At 39.7% G+C, this 26,666-nt stretch overlaps 1 protein-coding gene across 8 annotated transcripts in view; it reads left to right on the top strand.

Moving 5' to 3' along the window:
* PPM1L (protein phosphatase, Mg2+/Mn2+ dependent 1L) overlaps nucleotides 1-26,666 on the top strand; it is a 332,129-nt gene that overhangs the window by 120,532 nt on the left and 184,931 nt on the right. For 3 of the 8 annotated variants that reach the window (XM_070373943.1, XM_070373959.1, XM_070373961.1), the window contains exon 4: nucleotides 24,483-24,588. The exons of the other annotated variants lie outside the window; for them this stretch is intronic. In XM_070373943.1, coding sequence (XP_070230044.1) covers nucleotides 24,483-24,588 — 106 coding nt within the window. The remainder of the gene's footprint in view (nucleotides 1-24,482; nucleotides 24,589-26,666) is intronic. 8 annotated transcript variants of the gene reach the window in all.

Genomic DNA, 26,666 nt, shown 5'->3' with positions numbered 1-26,666 from the left:
TTCTGCAAAGCAATTAAGGAAGATATTTAATTTTAAAAAGCCTACTCTATTTTAATGAAGCATGTTAATTCATTATGTAGACAGTTAAATGACAAGGGATACCAGTGAGAAAGCTTCCCCCAATTGTTGTCTTATTATTTCTGCCCCCTCAAATAAAAGCCTTATGTATGAGTAATCTATTCATTCAGAATTTAGAGGGTTGGTTATTTTTTCTTGACCTTGTTCATCCAATGAAGCATATGACCCAAATGCAAAAAATCAGACCGTTTATCTTATACTGCAAAAAACCCCAGCTCATCTCCTTTGAACAAATTATTTGAAAGGATCCCAGCTTTTTGCTGACTCTCAGTCAGCAACTATGCTTTTAATATTGTACTTCTCCAATTGTATTCTGTGAATAATTAGGTACTTCAGGTGGTTTATTATAGAATTTAAGTCTTTGCTTAGAAAATACAGGCTCCAGCAAGGAGTTGGTGATGGACAGGGAGGCCTGGCATGCTGCAGTCCATGGGGTCGCAAAGAGTCAGACACGACTGAGCAATTGAATCGAACTGAATGGAGCAAGGCTCACTGTAAGGAATAATGACAGGGTATCCGTCCCACCTTCCTGCCCCTTTCCTGGCTTCTTCTCTCTCCATTCCCCAAGTATCTGATCTTTCCCTCTAGCTAACTAATGTCCTTGTTGTGGTGGTGGTTTAGTCACTAAGTCGTATCTGACTTTTGTTATCCCATGGACTGTAGCCTACCAGGCTTCTCTGTCCATGGGATTTCCAAGGCAAGAATACTGGAGTGAGTTGTCATTTCCTTCTTCAGGGCATCTCTCCTAATCCAGGGATCACACCTGCATCTCCTGCATTAGTAGGTGGATTCTTTACCAGCCACCTGGGAGGCTCCAACTAATGTACTACTAGGCACTTTATTCAAGATATCCACTTCATACAAAGTCCTGTTTTCTAAAATTTTCATCTTTTCTTCTCCCATCAAAGCTTCATGTTATTGACATATAGAATATTATGCTTAATACTCAGACAGAGAAAGACAAATACTATGTGATATCATTTACGTGTGGGATCTAAACTATACTACTAATGAATCCATGTACAAAACAGACACTGACTCACAGACATAGAAAACAAACTAAAGGTCACTAAAGCAGAGGGAGAGAGGGATGAATCAGGACTATGGAATTAACAGATGCAAGTTACAATACATAAAAATAGATAAGCAACGAGGATTTACTGTATAGCACAGGAAATTATATTTAATATCATGTAATTCTGCAGATGGTGACTGCAGCCATGAAATTAAAAGACGCTTACTCCTTGGAAGGAAAGTTATAACCAACCTAGATAGCATATTCAAAAGCAGAGACATTACTTTGCCAAGAAAGGTCCGTCTAGTCAAGGCTATGGTTTTTCCTGTGGTCATGTATGGATGTGAGAGTTGGACTGTGAAGAAGGCTGAGCGCCAAAGAATTGATGCTTTTGAACTGTGGTGTTGGAGAAGACTTTTGAGAGTCCCTTGGACTGCAAGGAGATGCAACCAGTCCATTCTGAAGGAGATCAGCCCTGGGATTTCTTTGGAAGGAATGATGCTAAAGCTGAAACTCCAGTACTTTGGCCACCTCATTCGAAGAGTTGACTCATTGGAAAAGACTGTGATGCTGGGAGGGATTGGGGGCAAGAGAAGAAGGGGATGACAGAGGATGAGATGGCTGGATGGCATCACTGACTCAATGGACGTGAGTCTGAGTGAATTCCGGGAGTTGGTGTTGGACAGGGAGGCCTGGCGTGCTGCGATTCATGGGGTTGCAAAGAGTCGGACACGACTGAGCGACTGATCTGATCTTATCTGATCTGAATTCCTATAATGGAATATAAGCAGAAAAAAAATAACTGGATCAATATGCTGCACATCTGAAGCCAATACAATAGTGTGAATCAACTATAATTCAATTATGTTAGTTTCCTGTGGCTGCTGTTCCCAAATTATCATAAAGTTGATGACTTAAAACAATAGGAATTCATTCTCTCACTGTTTTGGAGGCCAGAGGTCTGAAATCAAGGTGTTGGCACAGCAGTGGTCCCTGTGAAAACTCCAGAGTTGCATCCTTTACTTGCCTTTTCAGCAAGCTCCTGGCATTCTCTGGCTTGTGGCTACATCAGTCCAGTCTCTGCCTCCATGGTCATATTACCTCCTCTGAAAATCCCCTCTGATTGCATTTAGTGCCCACCCTCATGATCCACCCTCTTCTCAAAATCTTAATCATACATATTGGTTATAAAGTAAAAGTCACATGTTCTCAGGGTTAAGACATGGACATATCTTTTTTTCTGGGGGGGGGGGCATCATTCAAAGAAAGTACTTTGTTGTTTCTATGAACTCATGGTTGCCCCAGGGAAGGATGAGGAGAAGGGATAGTTAGGGAGTTTGGGATGGACATGTACATCCTGCTATATTTAAAATGGTAACTAACTAGGACCTACTGTATAGCGTATGGAACTCTGCTCAATGTTATATAGCAGCCTGGATGAGAGGGGAGTTTGGGGGAGAATGGATACATGTATATGTATAGCTGAGTCCCTTTGCTGTTTACCTGAAACTATCACAACATTGTTATTAGGCCTTTGCTGTTGCTGTTCGTTGCTCAGTCATGTCCGACTCTTTGTGATCCCATGGACTATGGCCCACCAGGCTTCTCTGTTCATGAAATTCTCCAGGCAAGAATATTGGAGTAGGTAGCCTTTCCCTTCTTCAGGGGATCTTTCTGGCCAAGGGATCAAACCCAGGTCTCCTGCATTGCAGGCAGATTCTTTACCATCTGAACCACCAGGGAAGTCCCAGTACAAAATTAAAAGTTTTTTTTTTCTTAGAAGAAGTGCTTTTTTCTTTCTTATTGGTCTGTAAGATTTGGAATATTCAATATACCTATTCTACCTACACTTGGAATATACCATCATAATCTTTCTAAATCTTGAGGTTCAGATAGAGTTCAAAATATGAACTTTTTACCTTTCCCAGTAATCAACCTAGATTTAATTTTTCATGCTGTAGATCATACTAGTGAAATTAAAAATAGAAAATATGCAAAGGAAAATAATCCTAGTATCATTATATTTGATCTTGGTCAACTGTATAAGTATGACAATATTAAAATCATTAAAATATTTAAAATCATCCTTACCATCATTTATACATCTGGAAAATATTGGGTGATAAAGGGTACATTTGGGTTATATTGAATGAATGTTGAGAATAACTTATTTTGGATTGAAATTTTGTCAAAAATAATTCATAAGGTACATACACGATGATCAAGTTATTAGTAGTATTTTAATACAAAGTATTAATATTTGTGAAACTAAAGATAGTTTGTACTAGATTTGTTTCTAATTTAATTCATTTTTGACAGATGCCCACAAAATGCTTCTCCTTTTCATAGTTCTCAGAAAGAAGAGAACATGTAATGTTAAACCTTAATTTACCCCTCTGCCTAAGCCTACACATACAGCTATTTATAATTGCAATCCACATATATCAGTTGCTGACAACAGTGTCAAGTTAGTGCGTACCCGGCTAGTAAGGTTTATTGAATTTTCGGGTGATCTTGGCATGCTAGGCAGGCAGTGCCAAGTTGATTGGAGAGATCTGTCTTTTAGACTGTAGAAATGTCTGAGACAGGTAAACCAGATAGATACATTAACCCTCATTATGGGTTCAGTTAATTTAAAAATGAAGACAGGGGGAAGAATTGCCCTGTTGCCCTTGTTTACCTGAAGTTTGGGGAACACATTTGAGGGAGCCAGAGCCAGTTAGTATATCTCTGGGGTCTGATCTTATACTCTTGTCTGAGTGGTGTTTTTCCAGTCCTTTTATGTAGGCATTAAGTGTATAAGGTAAAGGTATTTTTAGGATATACCTGTCTGGGTGCCACATACAGCATTTGTAGCGAACAGTGGAAGGTAAGGCTGGAGCCATTCTTGGAAGTCTGATCATGGAAAGCCTTGGATACTAGGGTTAGAAATGTGGGTTTTCTTCTTTTCCTAATCCTTTCCCTCTTCATGTGATGTCTTCCTCCATATATATTTCCTTTTAGACAAAAGTAGATTTATTTAGACTATTTTTATAGTTGATTTTTCAGTAGTTTTTTCCTTTCTATAATTTTAAACAAATTTCTGAAACTCCTTTCCAAGAGTGTATTTTGAATTTTGATTCTGAATTCCAGTCTTTTTTTTTTTTTTGCCAAAAGTAACAAACAAACCCTGAACTTTGCATTTTGAAAATTTTACCACTTGAAAAAAAAAGAAAGAGGTCAGTGTTCTTCATGTTATGTTATGCTTCTTTTTAAGAAATGCCTTTTGTTTCAGACAAAATACGGAAATTTTGCTTCCAAAAGGTCATGATTTCTTCTAATTAAAATCCTCACAGTGTGGGCCCTGAAATTTGTACTATAATAACTCTTAAATGTATTTTTCATTAAATTCAACACATTCGATCTTTTGCTTTAACAATCATTAGGTCTTAAGCCATTATTCAGAAAAATCACAAGTTTGGAATTAAAAAAAAAAAGAAAAACAAAGCAGAACCGCAACTTTGATGTACAGCTAAAATTGTGTTTCTGGTTGGATCATCAAGGGGAGACTCTGTGAGTAGTATAATTTAAGTGGCTACTTTAAAAATATAATGCAAATAACTGGTCATCTCTTGTCTCGCAACTGGGACCGTATTGTTTTCTGAACTTCATATGTGTAAAAGTCCTTTTTTGTGTCGACTCCATTTATATTCTGTTTATTTGTTTGTTCTTTCGTGTTCTGTGTCTTGTGCCATGCTCACACGCTTAGTCATGTCCGACACTTTTTGACCCCATGGACTGTAGTTAGGCTACTCTGTCCATGGGATTCTCCTGGCAAGAATACTGGAATGGGTTGCCACGCACTCCTCCAGGGGATCTTCGCAGCCCAGGGATCGAACCCATGCCTCTTACATCTCCGGCATTGGCAGGTGGATTCTTTACTACCAGTGCCACCTGGGAAACCCATGTGGAGTATCTATTCTGTGCCAGTCCTGTGAATACAGAAATGGAAGGCATGATCCTTGCTCTTAAAGAGGCTTGTGGGAGAGGCAGGCATATAAACAAATAATTACAGCCTAAAATAATAAATGCTGTTGTAGTGATAAGACAAAGTCCTCCTTGTGGCTTAAACTCTCCAGCCCACATTTCCCGACTGATTATTTATGAATCTTTATCTGTGGATCTTTTCTCCTTGTCTCTTAACTTTTTTTTGGATACACACATAGAGATATTGCTTGCTTATTCTTTTCTGCTCCAGGTTTCCTCATTTTAGGTGTGAAAACCTTTTCCTGTATCTCCTCTTCTTCTTTTTGGTAGCACTCTCTAATATCCTGGCTCTGCCTTTAAGTGTTAACAGAGAGAAAAATAGTGTCTCTCCTTATTTCGGAAGCATTTAGGGTGTTGCAGTTGATATGAAACATGGTAGAGCCTACAGTCCTACTTATCCATATTATATGATGCGAACTATTTTTAGAATATGGAACCAGATACATATGTATAAGCACACACACACACACACAAACACACGCACACACATGTATATGCATTTAAGTAAAGCAGCGCCTCCCTTTTAGGACAAATAACTTTCAAAGCCGCTTCATGTGTAATGATTCATAGTGGAGCCTTAGCTCTTTATTTTTATTTTATTTATTTTTTTTTTAAATGAAAGGGAATATATTACCCTTAAAGGTAAATCTCTACCTTTATTTCATATTACTTACATTAGTGAAAATACAGTTTTAAGAAAGTGTTTGCTAAACAGTGCAGCACAGGTAAATAAAATCCAAGGTCGTCTATGTAGGTGGTATTGTGTGTGTGTGTGTACACCTGTCTTAGTCACTCAGTCGTGTCTGACTCTTTGTGACCCTGTGGACTAGCTTGCCAGGCTCCCCCTGTCCATGGGATTCTCCAGGCAAGAATACTGGGGTGGATTGCCATGCCCTTCTCCAGGGGTAGGTGGTATTAATTCTTTTTAAATTCTGAATGAATTACTGAGTGAAGGAGAGTCCTAACCCTCTGACTTTGGACACTTCAGTTTTCTCATCTTTAATAAGGGGTTAGTGTAGTAGACATTTGTTTGTTCTGCTCAGCTTCAATTCCTCACTGTCCTTAAGGAGTTGCTGCTTTCTCAGATTAAATCCTCACTGTTCAGATGGTTCCAGGCCAGCCCAGTCCCTTTTATCCAGAGATGCACATGTGACCCAGTCCAGCCAATTACCTGCTTCTTCCTCCCGTCACTGTGGATGGACAGAGTCGACAGGCAACCCAGGTTGGAGGAATCAGAAGTCAACTTCTGGGCTTTGTCTTGCACTGTTGAGAAGTTTACTTTTCAATAAGGTCCCTAAGTTAAGTAGAATGGAAGGCTGGAATGTGGGAAAGCTCCACAGGAGGAGCACTAGAGATGGAAATTTTTTTGAGGAAAGCAGGTCCAGGATATACCTGGGGCTACTATTGCCTTTTCAGATACTTGACTGATACAGGGTTTTTGTTGTTGCTTTAAAATCAGTTTGAATTGTCCTTTCTTCTGCCACATGCAAACGGCAGGGTCCAGGCTAATTCAGTTGGGTTAGTTAACCTCCATGGCCTTTCCATTTCGATGTTCTATGATTCTCTGCCTCCCTGTATCATATGCAAGTTAGATTACTTTCATCGATAGAGGTTAGGCAAGTAACAACTGAAAATTCTCAGAAGTAATTTCTCCATTCTGAGAACTATAAGTGGAAGGTCAAGAGTAGCTGTTCTACATTTTGATCTTATTTTTATCAAATTTATCTAGATTTTGGTCTTATTTATCTTCATTTTATAGCATACTTGACCTTCTATGACTCTTACCCTCCCTTGGCCCAGTTGTATTCATTAGACCCTATGAAATAAAACAAGCAAACAAAAAAGAAAAGCAAAACTCTGCTTGATGTGAAAAATTATCCCTTTCTGAATCACATTCACAACTGATCCCTTTCTGAGTCTCCCCACCCTTAGGACTTTTTAAGAATACTGCATAAGAATGGAGAAAAAGAACACCTGTGGCATGCGTGAAAATTTATAAACATTTATGAGAAGTTCATGAGGTAGTGAAGCAGAAAGGAGAGAACATGGATGCAGAAGCCCAGGTAACCTTGATCAAGGTGTATAGGCTTCGCTCATCTTTCAGATGTTGGGTACTCGTGAGGATGATGTGGTATTTAATGTTTGTGGAAGCCATTTACATGTAAAACATGATGATGACTGAGATCATTTAGGAATGAATGTACCTAGTTTATTCAGTGAGTTTCATTAATGAATTGTGCCAGAAGCGACAGATTAGGAAATATAAGAAACTTTATTGAAAAGTAAGCTTCTTTTCAACAGTTCCAGACAAAGCTCAGAAGTTGACTTTTGATTCATCCAGCCTGGGTTTCTTGTCAACTCTAACCAACCACAGTGGCCACAGGAGTAGCAGAATGGCAATTGATTGGCTGGGCTAGATTCTATACACATCTCTGGATAAAGGAGACTAGACTGGGTTCGAACCATCTGAACAATGAAGACTTAATCTGGGAAATATCTAATAAGAATAGATATGAAGGTAGTTTCAGATTTTGAAATCCAGCTGACGAGTTTAAACTTGTTTAAAGAAGCAAATATTAGTTACTACTTCCAGATATCTTCCTCCAGATCATATCTTAAACTTTGATTTTGTCTGTTCGTTCCCACAAGTAGTATAAACTCGTGACTCACCTTGTGGATGCTGGTCTGTTCTATAACCAATATCCTATTGCCACATTTTTCTTCCTTAAAATAGTATACCCTAATTACATAATAAGGCAGCTGAAAGTGGTGTCCGATAGAATATGGAGAACAGAAGATAGGACTGGGCAAAATATATCTGAGAGACTGGGATAGTGGTGGTATTATTAACAGGAGGCAGATTGATAAGGGGTCCATGATGGGTGATAAGACACCCAGCTGGGATGATTGCATCAGAAGTTGCAGATTTAGACATAGCACTTAGTGGAGGAGTGGAGTCCATATATAGATCTAGAAGTTATGGAGTCATTGATCTTTGTATCTCAAAGCAAGTTAATCAGTTTGGCTGCTATAAGGAAATAACCAGAGACTTGGATGGCTTAAGTAGCAAACATTTCTCACAGTTACTCAGAAGTCCTGATAGACTCAAAGTTTGGTGAGAGCCCTCTTCCTGATTTGCAGATAGCTGCTTTCTTGCTATCGCTTCACATGGCAAAAAGAAAGAGAAGAAGCTAGCTGTTTCATGACTCTTTTGAGGGCTCTTATCCCATGCATAAGGTGCTACCCTCATGACCTGATTATCTCCCACAGACCCAATCTCCAGATACTGTCACAATGGGTATTAGGGGTTCAACAAATGAATTTGGTCAGGGGTGGGGTATACAAATATTCAGTCAATAGCAGGTCCTTAAGACATCGTTTGGTCTTGATTTTTTTTCAGCTAAAAGGTTGACTCAAAGTGGAAGGTCACATAGTATGTTGTTAGTCGAAGCACTAGGTAGAATGTTTATTTGCTGACTGCAAGGCCAGTGTTCTTTCTTCTCCACCATACAACCTTCGTGTGATTAATAACAGTGGAAACTTTAATATCAGTAAGGATTATGATGAGGATCAACTATGTTCTAGACAGACTATAGTGTAATTACCTACTAGTGGATGGAGACAACTCTCATGTATCTTTGACATGAGAAGGCCAAGATATTGGGCCATTTAGATAGGGTAGGTGACTGGGGAAAGTTGGCTTATCAAGGGCTTAGTGCCTGGTATAAAGAATGCTTTATATTTAATCATTTTTTTCTCTTACCAACTGGTCTTATAGCCATTATAGTATAGTTGTTTATTTAGAATGTGAGTTTTGATGCCAAACAGTACTGAATTTGATTCTTGGCTATGTTACTTGCTGTCTGAACTGCCTTTGAGCCTTAGTTTCCTCATCTGATGAGATGGTTGGATGGTATCACCGACTCAATGGACATGAGTTTGAGCAAGCTCTGGAAGTTAATACACCTATTAGAAACATTAGTTTCTTTCTACTGCAGAAATTATTAAAAAGTATAGTCACTTAAATAAGAAAATACAAGTTTATTGTTTTAGTTCTAGGGGTCAGATTTCTGAAAATGGATCTTATGGGGCTAAAAGGATTAGCAAGGCTGTGTTCCTTTAGAATAAGGGTGAATTTTCTTCTTGCCTTTTCCAACTTCTAGAGACTGCCCACGTTCTTTGGCTCATAGCCCCTTCCCAGCACTGGTGTCACTCCGACTTCTGCTTCTGTCATCACATTTTCCTCTGGCTGTTATATTCCTGCTTCCTTCTCAGAAAGACCCTTGTGATTATCTTGGGCCCACGTAAAAAATCCAGGATAATCTTCCATCTCAAGATCCTTAACACCATCACATCTGTAGAGTCCCATTTGCCATGTGAGGTGACATGCACCCGTGTCAGGCATTAGGATTTGAACATCTCTGGGGACCATTATGGGAGAAGGCAATGGCAACCCACTCCAGTACTCTTGCTTGGAAAATCCCATGGATGGAGGAGCCTGGTAGGCTGCAGTCCATGGGGTCAATAAGAGTCGGACACAACTGAGCGACTTCACTTTCACTTTCATGCATTGGAGAAGGAAATGGCAACCTGCTTCAGTGTTCTTGCCTGGAGAATCCCAGGGATGGGGGAGCCTGGTGGGCTGCCGTCTGTGGGGTCGCACAGAGTCGGACACGACTGAAGTGACTTAGCAGTAGCACAGTGGACCATTATTCTGCCTACCACACTGATGATAATGATACTAATGAAGATGATGAGGAATAGTAGCTACTCCTATTAATATTTCAGTTGTTCCCAAAATTTCTTCTAGTATTTCATCAAAGAAAATAAGTTCTTCTATCCAAAAGCACATAAGAAGAGCAAGGCTGGCCTAATAAGAGAATGGCACTTCTGGTTTGATAAAAGCATCTTTACCTTGCAATCGAAAATGTCTTCCTTTACAGGGTTGCCTGGAAAGCCGTAGAATGTTTACATTCGTTATCCTTTTGATTCAGGCATTAAAAGGCAGCAATGTACAAAATCATGTTTCCTGGGAGAAAAACCCAGCTCTCAATTTAGCACAAGTGACAAAGAAGGTAATGAGGAGATGAGAAGCCAGACAGGATTTGATTTAGAATGAGATAAAATAACTGTTCATAGCAGAGGGTCAATAACCATATTTGAAATATTGAACTGAGAAGACAGTCTTATACAGAAGATGCACAGAAAGTTTTAGTCTCTATCCCTGTTTCTATGCACATGCATGCACGCATGCGTGCGCACACACACACACACACACACACACACATACACACACATACTTCTGAAACTGTTATTGTTCAGTTGCTAAGTCATGTCCTACTCTTTGCGGCCCCATGGACTGTTGAAACTGTAATCTTGTCAAGTTCCTAAATGAGTCTTAGTTTGCAGGAAAAACCATGGATAACAAATGAAGAGGTCTGGGATTTCCCTGGTGGTCCAGTGACTAAGGCTATACGCTCCCAATGCAGGGGCCCCGAGTTTGATCCCTGGTCAGGGAACTCGATCCTACATGCCGCAACTAAAGATCCCACCTGCTGCAACTACGATCAAAGATCCTGCATGCCACAACTAAGACCCAACACAGCTAAATAAATAAATAAAAATTTTTTTTTAAATGAAGAGGTCATAATTGGGAAGGTAGTTAAAAAAAAAAAAGCTTGAGTGAAATGACAATAGAATAAAATGGTGATTAGCTTTTTAAAAACACTAGTGTAAAGATACCTCTTGCTTTAATTTTCCATTTTGTTATAAATTATAGGTCTGCTAAGGAGAAGAATAAAGAACAACCTGTCAATTCCTTTAAAAACACAAATCCGACAAATTGTCCTATGGCAGGAGGACACTGCAGTGATTTGACAGTCACTCAATGCGTTCTCTTACTAGCCTTTCTTAGACACAATACCTGTATGACTTCTATTTTGTCAGATGCTTTCACTGATACATTTTCACATATGGGGTTTTTTTGGTCAATTATGACAAGTATAAATTATTTTTTTACTTCAAATAAAAGACCACTTATTACAACAGTGACTTTAAAGTGAAGTTTGTAGCATTTAAAAAATGGAGAGTTGGAGACCACATTCAGAGCACTCTATAGCAAACCAGAGGCTCTCAGTTTTCTGGTTCTGCCTTAGCCTTCCAGTCTTCTTTCTCAGCTCCTGGTTTACCCAGTGCTTTCTGTTGTTTAGTCACTAGATCATGTCCAACTCTTTGTTACCCCATTGACTGCAGCAAGCCAGGCTTCCCTGTCCTCAACTATCTCCTAGAGTTTGCTCAAGTTCATGTCCATTGAGTCAGTGATGGTATCTAACCATCTTGTCCTCTGCCGCCTCTTCTCCTTTTGCTTTCAGTTTTTCCCAGCATCAGGAAATCTTTCGCAGAATCAGTACCTATCAGTCAGCTAAAGCCACTTGTTTCTGCTTGGCCCTTGTATATTCCCTGTCACCTTTCTAGATGCCTTTCATTTTTAAATTATTGTTTCCTACAGAAATTTAACACCATCCATCATCATTGCCATCTGGAGAAAGCTTTGCTCTCATCACCCAGTGGTTGAAACAGGTTGACATTTCTACTTAAAGCTCCAGCCCCCAGTCCTAGGCCTGATTTAGGTCATGTGCTGTTGTGAAAAGTATCTGGGACCTGCATAAACGTGGGACCTTCCCACCACCTGGGAAGCCCAGGTGGTGCTAGTGGTAAAGAACTCCTGCCAATGCAGGAGACATAAGAGACACAGGTTCGATCCCTGGGTCAGGAAGATCACCTGGAGGAGGGCATGGCAATCCACTCCAGTATTCATACCTGGAGAATCCCATGGACAGAGGAGCCTGGCAGACTACAGTCCATGGGGTCACAGAGTTGGACATGGCTGAAGCGACTAAGCAGGCACCTGCATAAAGTGTGAAGTTATTAGACTGATCGGGCACTGTATAGGTTAGACAGCTATCATGTATGTTGCTGCAGTTTGAACCTTAACAGTCTGTCATCAGTAGTTGGTTTCTTGATCACACAAGCCCAATTCCTAAGCAGTTCTTCCTTCTGCTTGAAACCTTATGCCCTTCTGTCAAGGGTACAGTTCTAGAGATTTCATTGTTCCCTGGGAACCCCCAAGGAGAACTCAGGGTGAGAATGTTCATTCTGTGAGGAAATTAATCTGATTGAAATATTTGAGTTTGAAAAATCATTTGGACGGATGTAGGAAGATGAAGGAAGCCTGAGTAGGTAAAGAAAGTGATTTCAGAATTTCCTGAAAGTAACCTGACAGACCATCTCAGGTCTTCCCTCACTCAGAATTCTGTTACATTGGCTACCACTATATATTGAAGTGTGTGTGCTCAGTCATATCCGACTCTTTGCAAACTTATGGACGGTAGCCCACCAGGCTCCTCTGTCCATGGGATTCTCTGTCCATGGAATACTGGAGTGGATTGCCATTTCCCACTCCAGGGGATCTTCCCGACTCAGGTGTTGAACCCACATCTCTTGAGTCTCCTACATTGGCAGGAGGATTCTTTACCACTGTGCCACTTGGGAAACACATAAGAGTTGGTATTAATGCACAGAAGACAAAATAGCCTCCCATGACCCATATTGGACTATAGGAGTCCAGCTGACTTTTTTTAAAGCCAAGTCCCCAGAAGATCTTAGAACCTCATTTTCCCCTGTTTTTTTTGACCACTATTTGCTTCTGCTCCAGAAGATAGGTGTCAAAGGATATATAAATAAATATTAGAATTCCAGAATAATCCATTTATTTCTACTTCATATAGTTTATTTAGAGTCTTGATCAATTCTTTTAGCAATTATTTTATTGAACAACTATTTGCCGGTGCTGGGCATAAACAGATCCATAAGACATGAATCTTATCTTCATGGACACCATCACCACAGATATGGTGCCATTTCCTGAAAAGAAAGAGGAAATACAACCTATCCCCAGGGAACAGTCTAAGGAAGGCTGAGTCTTCACTGGGGAAACTAGAGCAATTTATTCTCAACAGGAAATAAGAGGTAGCAGATTACAGAAGTTTCGGGATAAAGTATTAACCAAGATTGTCTAGGAAGTTTATATCTTAGGAGTGGGTAGATAAATTGGTAATGAATTCAGCGTTGCAAGTTTGAATAAATGCATATTCTGAAAAATCCAAAAAGATGCGCTTTAATCTGTCAAGTGTCTAAGCTTCAGGTGAAAGTCCAGCACTTTAATCTACTGAGTGTTATCTACAGATAAAGACAGTACACTGTAGCAGTTTATACAGACTAGTGAAAACCAGCCAAAGAAGTGTTTTCTTGAAGAAAAAAAAAAAAGGAAAAAAGTTCTAATATTTTTATCTTAGCCATAATTTATCTCTAAGGTATCCAGTTCTGATGACAAATACCAGAAAGCAGAGAGCTGTGGTGTTCTGGAAAAGTCAATAATGGAGGCTTTAAAGTAGTTTCAGTATAAAGACTAACCAAGAAGACTGACTTTCCAGAAAGACAGAGTCCCAGGGGAGACCTGAGCCAGGTTTATGAAATCAAGAGGTAGGTGAATAAGGCAAATATGAACTTATTCCTCAAATTATAAAAATATTTTAAAACTTTGAAAAAGTGACTTTAGGGTCTTTGAAAAGTCATGGAGATTGTGTTTTATTGTTGGCTTTAAAGTCTGAAAGTAAAAATGTTAGTCTCTCAGTTGTGTCCAACTATTTGCAACCTTATGGTCTGTAGCTTGCCAGGCTTCTCTGGCCAAGGAGTTCTCCAGGCAAGAAAACTGGAGTGGGTAGCCATTCCCTTCTCCAGGGCATGATCGAACCTTGATCTCCCACACTGCAGGCAGATTCTTTACCATTTGAGTCACCAAGAATCTGCTTGTGATGTGGGAGACCCGGTTCCATCTCTTGGTTGGGAAGATCCCCTGGAGAAGGGAATGTCTACCTATTCCAGTGTTCTTGGGGCTTCCCTGGTGGCTCAGACTGTAAAGAATCTGCATGCAGTGCTGGAGACCTGGGTTTGATCCCTGGGTCAGGAAGATTCCTTGGAGAAGGGAGTAGCTATCCTCTCCAGTGTTCTTGCCTGGAGAATTCCATGGACAGAGGAGCCTAGCAAGCTACCGTCCATGGGGTCGCCAAGAGTCAGACATGACTGAGCAACTAACACTTTCAAGTCTAAACTGTAACATTGCCTAAGATGAAACCACTTTAGGATAAATATCTTTTGCTATTGTAGTAATTAACCCCCCTTGGATTAGTTTCAAAATTGTTCTGCCTTTTTGTGAATGTAGTTATATGGTAAATGACTCTTTTGGCAGATTTTAAGATACAACTAGGAAATTCTTTATCTCAGTGGGTGATATGTACGTATGTGGATAGTAGATTTGCTCGTGGAATATTAAAGAAATAGATCATGTTAAATATGTGTCTCTTAGCATCAGAAGTTGTCATAGAGAGCCAATGTATTTTTTCTTAAAATGTGTTTTGATATTTCTGCCCAGGACCAAATACCAAGCTGACAATTGGTCTCATTCAATAAGGCATCTCTTATGTTATCCTGAACTATTACAGTTGCTGTGGCTTTTTAAAAATTTCCTTCTCCTATCAGACATGGGGAATTTTTCTCTTTTTCATGCTCAGGAAAGGTACTTGGCTAAAGTCCTTCTGAATATCAGTATTTACAAAGTATCTGCTTTGTATTTATTGCTACGCAGAATGGTCATGAAGACAAACTTTTTGGGATTTTAATATTAATGGGATGATTTAACTTTATTAGGTTTATAAATTATAGAGGCCAGTGGAGTTGTTTGCTAGATTTTATCATAGGCTCAAGCTGGTGAGGCCCTAGTTCAGGAAAATATGACCGCTGTTCATTTCATCTTCTTTGTTGGAAAGATTTGTGCCCTATGCACATTTTATGACTTTTTCCTTTAGAAATATTCAGTACTTGATTCTAACTGTTCTAGATAACGATGTACACATGATGAAAATGTTAATACTGAAATAATGATGTATATCACTACATAATATAAGCATGGGTCTTCCCTGATAGCTCAGTTGATAAAGAATCTGCCTGCAATGCAGGAGACCCTGGTTCGATTCCTGGGTGGGGAAGATCCACTGGAGAAGGGATAGGCTACCTACTCCAGTATTCTGGCCTGAAGAATTCCATGGACTATATATAGTCCATGGAGTGGCAAAGAGTCGGACACGACTGAGCGACTTTCACTTCACATCACAATATAAGCATTGAATGTCTTCAAGATTTTCATCTTAAAACCACTGTAATAAATCTGTCTTAAAAGTTGAAAGTGATATTTGTGGTATCATACAAAGATGTGATAATTGTAAACCATCTGTCCCCACACAAAGAACTCATTCCCCCTTGTATTAGAGGTGCCTTATCTTTAATCGTCAGGTATTTTGAGCAACTAATAAGACATCTGATTACCTCTCTTTTTCTCATTTATAATCTCTCAGATTAATTTCTAGACTCAAACAAAAGCTTTTTCTCATTGGCTTTTTAGACTCTTAGAATCCACTTACCTTACAACTTAAAGAAGAACAGAAAGAAAAGATGGTCAGCAAATAATATATTGTTACTGGAAATTACTAGGCCGTTTTTAAAATTTTCATGAACTTTTAAAAGTATCTGTAGCCTTAATTGGTTTAGCAGGAATCTTCGAATAAGATTCCTGTTTACATTTTGACCCAAAATCAGTTTCACATTCTATTTCTTACAGTAGGGCAAATAGGCTTGTTAAGCTCTTTGTATCTCTATCCTTTTATTTCAAATTTTGAGGACATATATGTAAGTGTTACCCAAGGCTCTGTCTTTACCCTCCTCCTTCCCCCAACATACACTCTGCACTATTATGATGTAACTACAATTGTGTTTTACGTTTTTTTGACATTTTGTATTTCTTAGCCTTCTTCCCTTCCTTCCCTTTTCCTTAGATCTTTAAATCTATAAGAAACTTCTGTCCTGAATAAAATATTTTTTAGTCAGTGTCACAAACAGACAATCATAAACTTCATCTTTGTAGATAAAGTACTTGAAAATAGGATTCATTCTCTCCTTTGTTTTGATGGTTGAAAAATAATGATACTATTTTGATGAATGGCTGGTGAAATGCAGCTGACACAGCACAATTGGTGGCATGCTCTCAGTTTAGAGTTTAAACAACTGGGCTAAAAAGAGTCATTTTGGTTTAGTCCTTTCAACTGGCCACTTTTTTGGAGGGTGAGCTCCAGGACAGAATGCCTGTGACCCTTTACACGTTTAACATATTCACAGAAATAATCAGAATTCAGGCTAAATAACTTAACTTACTTGATTTCCTATTGATTACATTTTGATTGTCCAGAAAAAATAAAATTGGTTTTTAAAGGAGTGGGCTGGTCTACAAAAAGACTAGGGAGAAATATCAGTCTTTATTGGAAGTTGACAAGTATTGTATAAGCCCTAGGCTGATATTGTAGAATGGCTTCTAAGACTGGGAAATTGGAGGCATCCTGTTTTAATCCTTTATAACCCAGCCACATGCATCATACTGAGCTCCCTTAATACCTGGTGTTTTTGAAAGGATAAGAGACCTATTTTTCTGTGTACAGTGGACAGATATGCAAGTGACATCTCTTGCTTGTCTCTGTTCTCCTAACCCTGGACACAGAGAATGAAGATTCTGTGTTTTTTCGCCTTGGGAGAGGGGTGGCTGGCAGCAGAGGTCCTATTGTTGACTTCCTGGACTGTGGATAAGGTGCCCAGCCAAGACTTGAGTCTTGGGGAAGCTGGATCATTAGGGTCAGGTTTTAGGCCTTACCTGTGCAACAAGACCATAACATTACCTTGAGGAATCCAGGCCTGTGTCAGCCCTTCATTAGAACTTCTTCCCTCTGGGACACTAGAGCAGGACCTAATTGTCACTGGTCCCTCTTCCTTGAATATGTTTCAGTAAAAGTATATTTTTTCTCCCATTAGCTTTGTTCACTCAGTCGTGTCCAACTGTTTGTGAACCCATGGACTACAGCATGCCAGGCTTCCCTATCCTTCACCGTCTCCCAGAGTTTGCTCAAACTCATGTCCATTGAGTTGGTGATGCCATCCAACCATCTCATCTTCTGTTGTCCCCTTCTTCTCTTGCCTTCAATCTTTCCCAGCATCAGGGTCTTTTCCAGTGAGTCGGCTCTTTGCATCAGGTGGCCTAACTATTGGAGCTTCAGCTTTCAACATCAGTCCTTCCAATGTCAGTTCAGGATTGATTTCCTTTAGAATTGACTGGTTTGATCTCCTTGCAGTCCAAGGGACTCTGAGGGGTCTTCTCCAATACCACAATTTGAAAGCATCAATTCTTTGGTGCTCAACCTTGTTTATGGTCCAACTGTCACATCCATGCATGACTACTGGAAAAACATAGCTTTGACTTTACCAACATTTGTCGGCAAAGTAATGTCTTTGCTTTTTAATACACTGTCTAGGTTTGTCATAGCTTTTCTTCCAAGGTGCAAGCATCTTTTAATTTCATGGCTGCAGTCACCATCTGCAGTGATTTTGGGGCCCAAGAAAAATAAAATCTGTCACTGTTTTTTGAATGTTGAGTTTTAAGTCAGCTTTTTCATTCTCTTTCACCTTCTTCAAGCTTCCCTGATAGCTCAGTTTGTGAAGAATCCACCTGTAATGCAGGAGACCCCAGTTCAATTCCTGGGTGGGGAAGATCTGCTGGAGAAGGGATAGGCTATCCATTCCAGTATTCTTGGGCTTCCCTTGTGGCTCAGCTGGTAAAGAATCTGCCTGCAATGCAGGAGACCCCAGTTTGATTCCTGGGTGGGGGAGATCCCCTGGAGAAGGGAAAGGCTACCCACTCCAGTATTCTGGCCTGGAGAATTCCACGGACTGTATAGTCCATGGGGTCGCAGAGAGTCGGACATGACTGAGAGACTTTTACTTCTCACCTTCATCAAGAGGCCCTTTAGTTCCTCTTTGCTATTTCCACCTAAAACTAAATCTAATGAATAGGGAGGGATCTGGTAATTGCAACTGTTTTATCTTATTGAGGTGGACAAAGTGTAGTGACACTTAAGAATTGTTTTGTTTTTTCAAGTCATGGTTTCACTCATAGTACAAAGTTATCTGTATTTTAAATCAAATGCACTTAATCTTTGCATCTAAACATATTTTATGACACTTAATTTCTTCTTTTCCAAAGTAAGAAAATTATAAACAGGACTTTAAGAAATCTCCTGTGTAGCTGGATACTAGCTTTTCAGATTCATGAAACTTGATGCTTTTGACCTTCAGTTAGTGCTTTGGGTTTAAAAATCTGAGGTCCAGTCCCTTGTTCTCCAGGGAAACCTTTGTCTGAATAGGATTTCTAAAGTCATACTGTGAGCAGAAGCTGTATGAAAGCTCTGAACCTGGGCTTTACCACACTTGCTTAGACAATTTGCTTAAGTCCTTCAGCCTCTCTAATGCCGTATTTCCTCATCTGTACAGTGATATCTATCTCCTCAGGGTGTTCTGAGGTTTTTCATGAACTGATGTTCATGAAATCTGGTAGTACAGTGCCTGGGACAGAGAAGGTCTTTCTTTTTTCCCTTTTTTCCAGCCTACGTTAATAACTAGACTTTTGGAGCATTAGGGTAGAGGGAGGGCTTTAAAATGATTATTATCATAATGCTCAGTCGTGTCTGTGTCTGACTCTTTGTGACCCCATGAACTATAGCCCACCAGCCTCCTCTGTCCATGGGGTTCTCCAGGCAAGAATATTGAAGTGGGTTGCTGTTTCCTACTCCACATTATCATAATAGTAAAAACATAACAAGACATAAAATTTTCTGCCTCCTGTTTTGTGAGTTTCCTGTTCATATCCTTTGCCCATTTCCCTATTGTTTGCTCATTTTGGGTTTGATTTGTAAAAGCTGCTGGTTGTTTAGGATATAAACCTTATGTCTGTAAGTTTAGGTTATGTTTAATGTTTTAGGTTTAGGCATGTTATATATATTTTTTGCCTTGCTTTTCACAGTATATATGGTGTTTTCTGCCATGTAGAAATTTAAGCTGTTACCATTTCATGAGATATGTTGCTTTTCTTTGGATATAAGAACTGTCAACTATATGACATATATTGCTTTTAGAGATGTCAAAAATGTGAAGAAGCCAAGTCATATTCAATAAAATAGAATACTAATCTTTTCTTTTATAGTTCCTACCTTTGGTTTGTATGTGTGTGTTTGTGTATACAAATGTTTGTATGTATGTAAACTGGGATTATTTTCAGTACTCAAAATAAAGATATTACAGACAGGATTGGGTATGTGAGTGTTCTCTCTAGTCAAGAAAATTCTAGGAAGCATGTAGTTGCGTAGAGCTCACAAGCCCTGGCATGGACTTCAGGTATTGCTGTGGGATGCTTTAGTCTTGCTTTGTCTGTTGCTGCCAGAATCACATGCTGTTCTTGTCCAGCTGTCACTGTAACTTGGTCCCTCTTGATATGTATCTCTGTGTTAGTAACGATTCAGAATCTGCCCTGAGGATTGGATTAATATTTATTGCCAGCACCTGCCACTAAGTATGGGAGAAGGAGGGGGAGGAGATGACGAATTCTGTAAAGCAGACTTCACAGTAGAAGGCCCAAAAATGTGTGTTAGTCACTCAGTCATGTCTGACTCTTTTGCAGTCCCATGGACTGTAGCCTGCCAGGCTCCTCATCTCCAGGCAAGAATAACTGTAGTGGGTAGCCATTCCCTTTTCAAGGGGATCTTCCTGACCCAGGGATCAAACCCTGGGTTTTGATAGCATAGCAGGCAGATGCTTTTTAAAGCATAGCAGGCAGATGCTTTACCGCCTGAGTTACCAGGTAAAGGCTGTCTGGGCAGAGTGCTATAACTTTCCTTTCACCACGGTAAGAAAGTTGTCCTACCCTCCTTACCAAAACTGAGTCAAGGTTGGTCTAAGGACAACAAGCCTTCTAAAGTAACCTGAGAATATATAAACATATAATACAAGATTGTTTCCTTGTGAGGAAAGATACTAGAAGTGTCTAAATAGTTCAAAAAGGTCTTTAAATTCATTATACATTAAAAAAAAAATCATGCCATTATAATAATTAAAAGCCACATGCTCTGGCACAGGCCATAGTAACTACTAACAAATCATTAGCTGATGATGTCATAGTGGCCTAAGGTCCACAATACAGACAGACATGGTGGTGGACACATACAGAACACTGCTGTGTCTTCACAGTAATTCATGAACTGTGACATTTTTGTGTCATTTCCATGTTTAGGCAGGTAATGGTAGCTTTATAGCCATTGAATCTAAAGGCTTAAGGTTATAATTTGTGGTCTGAAGCTGATAATTAGACTTCCTGAGGTCCTCCCACATAAGACAGGCATTTACACTCAGTTTATAAAAACAGAATAATAGAGATTATTTAAATTTATATTTGTAATATTTCATTTAAACAAGTGTTGTAGCATGGTTTTAGTTCTTGGCAAATCTTGTAATAATAATAATAATAATCATAAAAGTGAAGGCAGGTATGTTAAAGAGTAGTTATTTTTAAATCTCAGTATATGAGTGGGTCTTGCCTACTCATGTGTTGAGCACATCTTTGTAATTTCTCAGAAATTAAATAGCATGACCCTTTGATTGAATCCAGAGCTGGAAATTTAAATAGGTAACTTAAGAGTAATTGGTTTGAAATCCAAAGATCTCTTCTGGGATGCTTTAAAAATTCTATCCCATTTTACCTCAGCTTTAAATATATATATTTAAAAATATATGTAAATATTAAGGCTTCAGTTTCAACATCTGCTGTTACACTTCTCTAAACTGTTTTCTTATAATTGACACTGTTCTTATTCTTTTTGGGACTTGAGCTTGAGTGGGAGAAGGCAGTTTGAAAGAATCAAGAAGTATTTATCAATGGGGTCTAAAAAACCAAAACAGAAAGAGGTTGAAGGGACACATCTGATTTATACCAGAAGAGCAAAAGTACAAAGGTGATATGTTATCATAAAAGCTTTCACACGCATGAAGTGTTTTGATTTTAGCCTTTGAGGATCAGTTGTTCTTCATCTCTGCTAAGGGCAAAATAAAAGGAAACTGTGTTAAAACTGAAATACAAAGAGGTTAAGATTAGACAAGGAATCCTGTAGAAATACTTGTTTGTTTAACTAAGTACCTCAACCATTTAAACAAGACTAAGAATACCGATAATTCTACCCTATTAATCTGACTAGACTGTAGAATGTTGAATCTTCCTGGATAGCTTTTAAATTGATGTGGGATGATTAGGTATGTCTCAAAGGATTGTTAGTCCTGTAATTTCCCAGTCTGGATTTTACTGATTGCATTCCTATAGTATAGTTTAACATGTTCTTCTATTCTCTCTGTATTTTCTGCAAGTTCACAGTTGACTCTGTAGGCTTGCTGCTAAGTCACTTCAGTCGTGTCCAACTCTGTGCGACCCCATTGACGGCAGCCCAACAGGCTTCCCCGTCCCTGAGATTCTCCAAGCAAGAGTACTGGAGTGGGGTGCCATTGCCTTCTCCGAGGCTTAATGGTTTAAAATTTTCTTCCCTCCCTGCAGGATTGCTTTATAGATTGTGTTATGTTCTTATATCAGGTGGAGCAAACTGTCTGCTTTTCTTTCTTTTTATTAAAATATAATTGATTTATAATGTTGTCTTGGGAAGCCCACGTGACTCAGTGGTAAAGAATCCACCTGCCAATGCAGGGGACATGAGTTTGATCTCTGGGTTGGGAAGATCCCCTGGAGATGGCAGCCCACTCCCGTATTCTTGCTTGGGAAATCTTACGGACAGGGGAGCCTGGCAAGTCTACATACAGCCCATGGGGTCGCCAAAGAGTCAGACATGACTTAGTGACTAAACAGCAACATAATGCTCTTACAGGATAATTTCACAGTCCTTCCATGAGAAGTGGGGACCTGTGTCCTCATGCCTTAAATCTGGTGGACTAATGGAATGTAGTGGAATTATTGAGTGCCTTTCTAGGTGAGGCCATGAGAGACAATAGTTTCCTCCTGGTTCTCTTCCTTTCTTGTGACCTGTGCCTTCTGAGCCCTGAATCCACCATATTAGGGAGATCACGTGGGAGGGCTCCCTGGAGTTTGAAGGGATGCCAGAAGAGCCCCAGCCGTTCCAGCCGCTAGCTGGTTCAGTTTTCCCAGTTTTGATGACATACAAGACAGAAGAGCGGGTAAGCTTTTCAGAGGATTTCGGCCCCCAGTCTTTAAGCTGGCCTGGCAGATGTTGAGTGGAGCACAAATAAACTGTCTTGGTTGTGCCCTGTACAGATTGCAGATTCATGAACAAAATAAACATTGCTATTGTTTGAAGCCACTTTGGGTTTATTATATAGCATTATGTATCCAGAACTCTGGCTATTATAGCTATTCCAACTAGAACACCCGAGCTTTAATGCTTAGCATAGAATCATGCTTTAAGATTCTTAAAAGACAGAGTTATTGATATGCAAGGAACTTACTGATCTAGTTTTTCCCTTTTGCATTTTATAGGTTAAGAGAGTGGTACTTGTTTGGTCTTTTGTAGAGCAAACTTGGCTGGAATAATATTATAGAGCTTTATAAAATATCAAGACTATCTTCAATATTGAGATGTTAAAAATAGTAGTTTTCTGGATATTTGTAGCAGCTTTACATCTCATTCCATTATGGCCATGATAAAATGTTGCTTGGCAGTGTCCTGTGTGTATGTCTTTAAATGTAAATTCATGCCCTCTATTAAGACTCTAACACATCTTTCAAAAAGCAAGATGAAAGCTCTTCTCTTGGGTTGCATGTCCCACTTAACAGAGTAGAATTTAAAGGGAGTTTTGGCTCATCTTATTTAATTTCTAAAAGTTATTGAGGATTTTCTGTGTGCCAGGCACTATGCTGAGTGCCTCCAGGACTTCTTATCTAGTCATCACAACAATCTTATGAGGAAGATTTTATTACTTGCACTCCATTTTACAAGTGAGGAAACACATTTTAGATAAGTAAAACTTGCTCAGGTCACGTAGCTATCAGCTGGGATTTGAACCTAGGACTGTATGTGTCTTTAGGGTCAGTGTATTTGTAACCCCCATGCTGTACAGCCAGAATGGCTATGAGTGGTGCTTCAGCATTTTAGCTTACTTGTTCAGGATTACCTTTAAGGCCCCTGTATCCAATGACTGTACACACACACACACACACACACACACACACACACACACACACTCACACTCTAGCCCTTTTCATACATTTCCCTTTCAGAATCAAAAATACCCTTTTTACACCTTCTCCCATGTGCCACAAGCCCTGGTCTTGCTATGTTTTAAGTGGCTCCACATTCTTAGGAAAAGTGTGAGACCATAAACTGTATGGGAATCTTGATGGGCTCTGTGGCAGCTGTGTCCAGCTGTTCTTTGAATCAAGTCTGCTTTGTGTAAGAAGTGTACAAGTTGTATACAAATGATGCAAAATAATTTATCCTTCATAATGACACTAATGGTTAAGTATTTCAGGTAGAAGATTTCTATGTCTAATACTTCAAATTTGAGTGACTTGTGACAGTAGTTCAAGGGATTGAGGGCTTCTGAGGGAAGGACACGGAGACGATTGTTCTGTGTATTGTGTGTGTGTGCTCTCTCCCCGCCACACTTATTGTGTGGAACGATGTCAGCAAACTATGCTGATCTAGAGTTAAGAAGAGAGAAGAAGGAAAAGTATATTGATCCTGATTACTTTAGTGTGTATGTGTGTGTGTGTTATAGTATGTACATCATGCTTAGCTTCCTCAGCATAGATGATTTATAGGAGAAAATTGGCAAACAAGATGTTAGAAAAAATTCATCTCTGTTGTTCATTTGCTCAGTCATATCCAACTGTTTGCAACCCCATGGACTGCAGCACACCAGGCTTCCCTGTCCTTCACTGTCTCCCGAAATTTCCTCAAACTCATGTCCTTTGAGTCAGTGATGCCATCCAATCATCTCATCCTCTGTCGCTTCCTTCTCCTCCTGCCCTCAATCTTTGCCAACATCAGGGTCCTCGCCAAAACCTGAATCTCCTCTCTGAAAGTGCCCCCCTGTACATTACTGCAGACACTATGCTATTATGTATGTCAGCACCACTGAATTTTATACTTAGAGGAATTGATTTTCTAGCAAACAACAAGCCCCTGGAAGCTCAGCACTTATAAATACTCAGCATTGAGTTGCCAGAAGTCCTTTTCACACAAATGCTTCATGAAGGTGTAGCCACAATGGTCAAAGTTGTCTTACTGGGAGATGGGTGTATCCCATTTTCCCTAATGATGCAGAAGGTAATGAAAAACGACTTTGTGTTTTTGTCTTCAAACAGCAAACTTGAGCCTGCTGCTACTGCTAAGTCACTTCAGTCGTGTCCGACTCTGTGCGACCCCATAGACGGCAGCCCACCAGGCTCCGCCATCCTTGGGATTCTCCAGGCAAGAACACTGGAGTGGGTTGCCATTTCCTTCTCCAATGCATGAAAGTGAAAAGTGAAAGTGAAGTCGCTCAGTCGTGTCTAACTCTTAGCGATCCCATGGACTACAGCCCACCAGGCTCCTCCGTCCATGGGATTTTCCAGGAAAGAGTACTGGAGTGGGGTGCCATTGCCTTCTCCGAACTTGAGCCTAGCAAGTGACAAAAAGTTGTTGCTCTTTTTATATCCTTTGAGAATGACTTCTGCACCTAGACAACCAATCACAGGCTGAAGACCCCTCACTACAGAGGAAAAGGAAAATTCTAATTAGCTGTAGAGAAAGGGACATCACCACATTCTAGAGAGTCTAGGTTTGCAAGAATCCCTCCAAGGACAAAGTGTTGCAGTATTTTTTTCAGTCTGTTATGATTTGACACGAATACTCCTCTAAGGGCTATTTATTATGAGCCATGTGTGTCATAGGTATAAATCAGTCTTCAAAGTCAGATCGGTTAGGAAAATTCACAATTAAAAAATTCTTTTTGGATAGCTTAATTTTCAGCAGAGGACCTTCCCCATTTCCACCAGGCTGTAGAGAAATTTGACCTTTGTCAGTTTTAGAGTTCTTCCAACTCCAAGTTCATGGCAAGCTGGAGATGGCAGTGATTTCTGCTGAGATGCCTCTTACCTCAGTGTGCACTTCCTCTTCAGGTCTGGCAGCTCTGTGACTTTCTGGTTATGCCTGGCTCATGGAAATTACTTTGTATTTTGAGTCTAGGCACCCAGTGCCTACCATCTTCTCTCCAGAGGTCATGGCTTACATTGGCCCTCCTGGACTGCATGTAGCTGAGTGAGCTCATATGTGCACTAGCATATGCAAACAAAACCTTTTTCTATCTTTACTAAGAATTTGGGGCCAGAGGTCTAGCAAGAAGCCATGAAAGGAAAGTTCCAGGCTGGGGTCTATATTAGTCTGTGCAGAATGCTATAACAGAATACAGTGGATTAAGTAGCTTACACCACAAATATCAGTTTCTCACAGTTCTGGGAAGTCCATGATCAAGATCCTGGCAGATTTGGTTGCTGGTGAAAGCCCTCTTCTGGGTTTACAGACAACCACCCTCTTGCTTTGTCCTTACGTGGTGGAGGGAGCAAGATCTCAGTGTGAATTGATTCTCTGCCATCTTATGAGGGCACTAATTCCATCAAGAGGACTCCACCCTCATGACCTCATCTAAATCTAATTACCTCCTGAGGGCCCCACTTCCAAATGCTGTGGGGGTTAGAGCTTCAACATGTAAATTTTGGGGGCACACAAACATTTAGTCCAGAATAGGGCCCCTTTTCAGATCGTCTTGAAGAACTTGCAGATGTGTTCATCGGAGAAATGGAAGAACCTAGAAAGGGAAGCCTCTTTCTTTAGTGTGTAGATACTTTTAAAAAATATCAGGTCCATACTGTATAGCACAGGAAACTATATTCAACATCTTGTAGTAACCTAAAATGGAAAAGAATCTGAAAGAGAATATATGTGTGTATATATATATATATATATATGTATATACACATGTATATATATACATACATATATATGTGTGTATATATACATATATATATATATATATATATTCTTTCAGATATATACCCCCACACACATATATGTTCTTTCAGATTCTTTTCCATTTTAGGTTATTACAATCTGATGGGCTACAGTTCATGGGGTTGAAAAGAGTTGAATACAACTGAGTGACTGAACACACACGCACTCAAACATGCAACTGAACTACTTTGCTGTACACCTGAAACTAACACAATATTGTCAATCAACTAACTTCAATTACAAAAAAACAAAAATTGTATAAATCTCACCCCCTGCCATTCTCAGGAAAAAAATCAGGTCCAGAACAAGGGAAGCACAGGTGATTCTTTCTATCATAATGTGGAACATCTCTGCACATTCAGTCCAATAGGATACACGCCCAGTGCTAACAAACACATTTGACCACGTTTTATTTATTTAGGCCAGGTGGAGGAATTCCCCTGTGGTTAAAGCCTCTGCAGGAACCACCACCGCTAAGCTCTGACTTTTATTCAACTCAG

Source organism: Bos mutus, chromosome 1 (genome assembly GCF_027580195.1).
Source record: "Bos mutus isolate GX-2022 chromosome 1, NWIPB_WYAK_1.1, whole genome shotgun sequence".
In the NCBI taxonomy this organism is placed as follows: domain Eukaryota; kingdom Metazoa; phylum Chordata; class Mammalia; order Artiodactyla; family Bovidae; genus Bos; species Bos mutus.
Note: the sequence above shows the minus strand (reverse complement) of the source record. Positions and strands in the feature narration are given on the sequence as shown.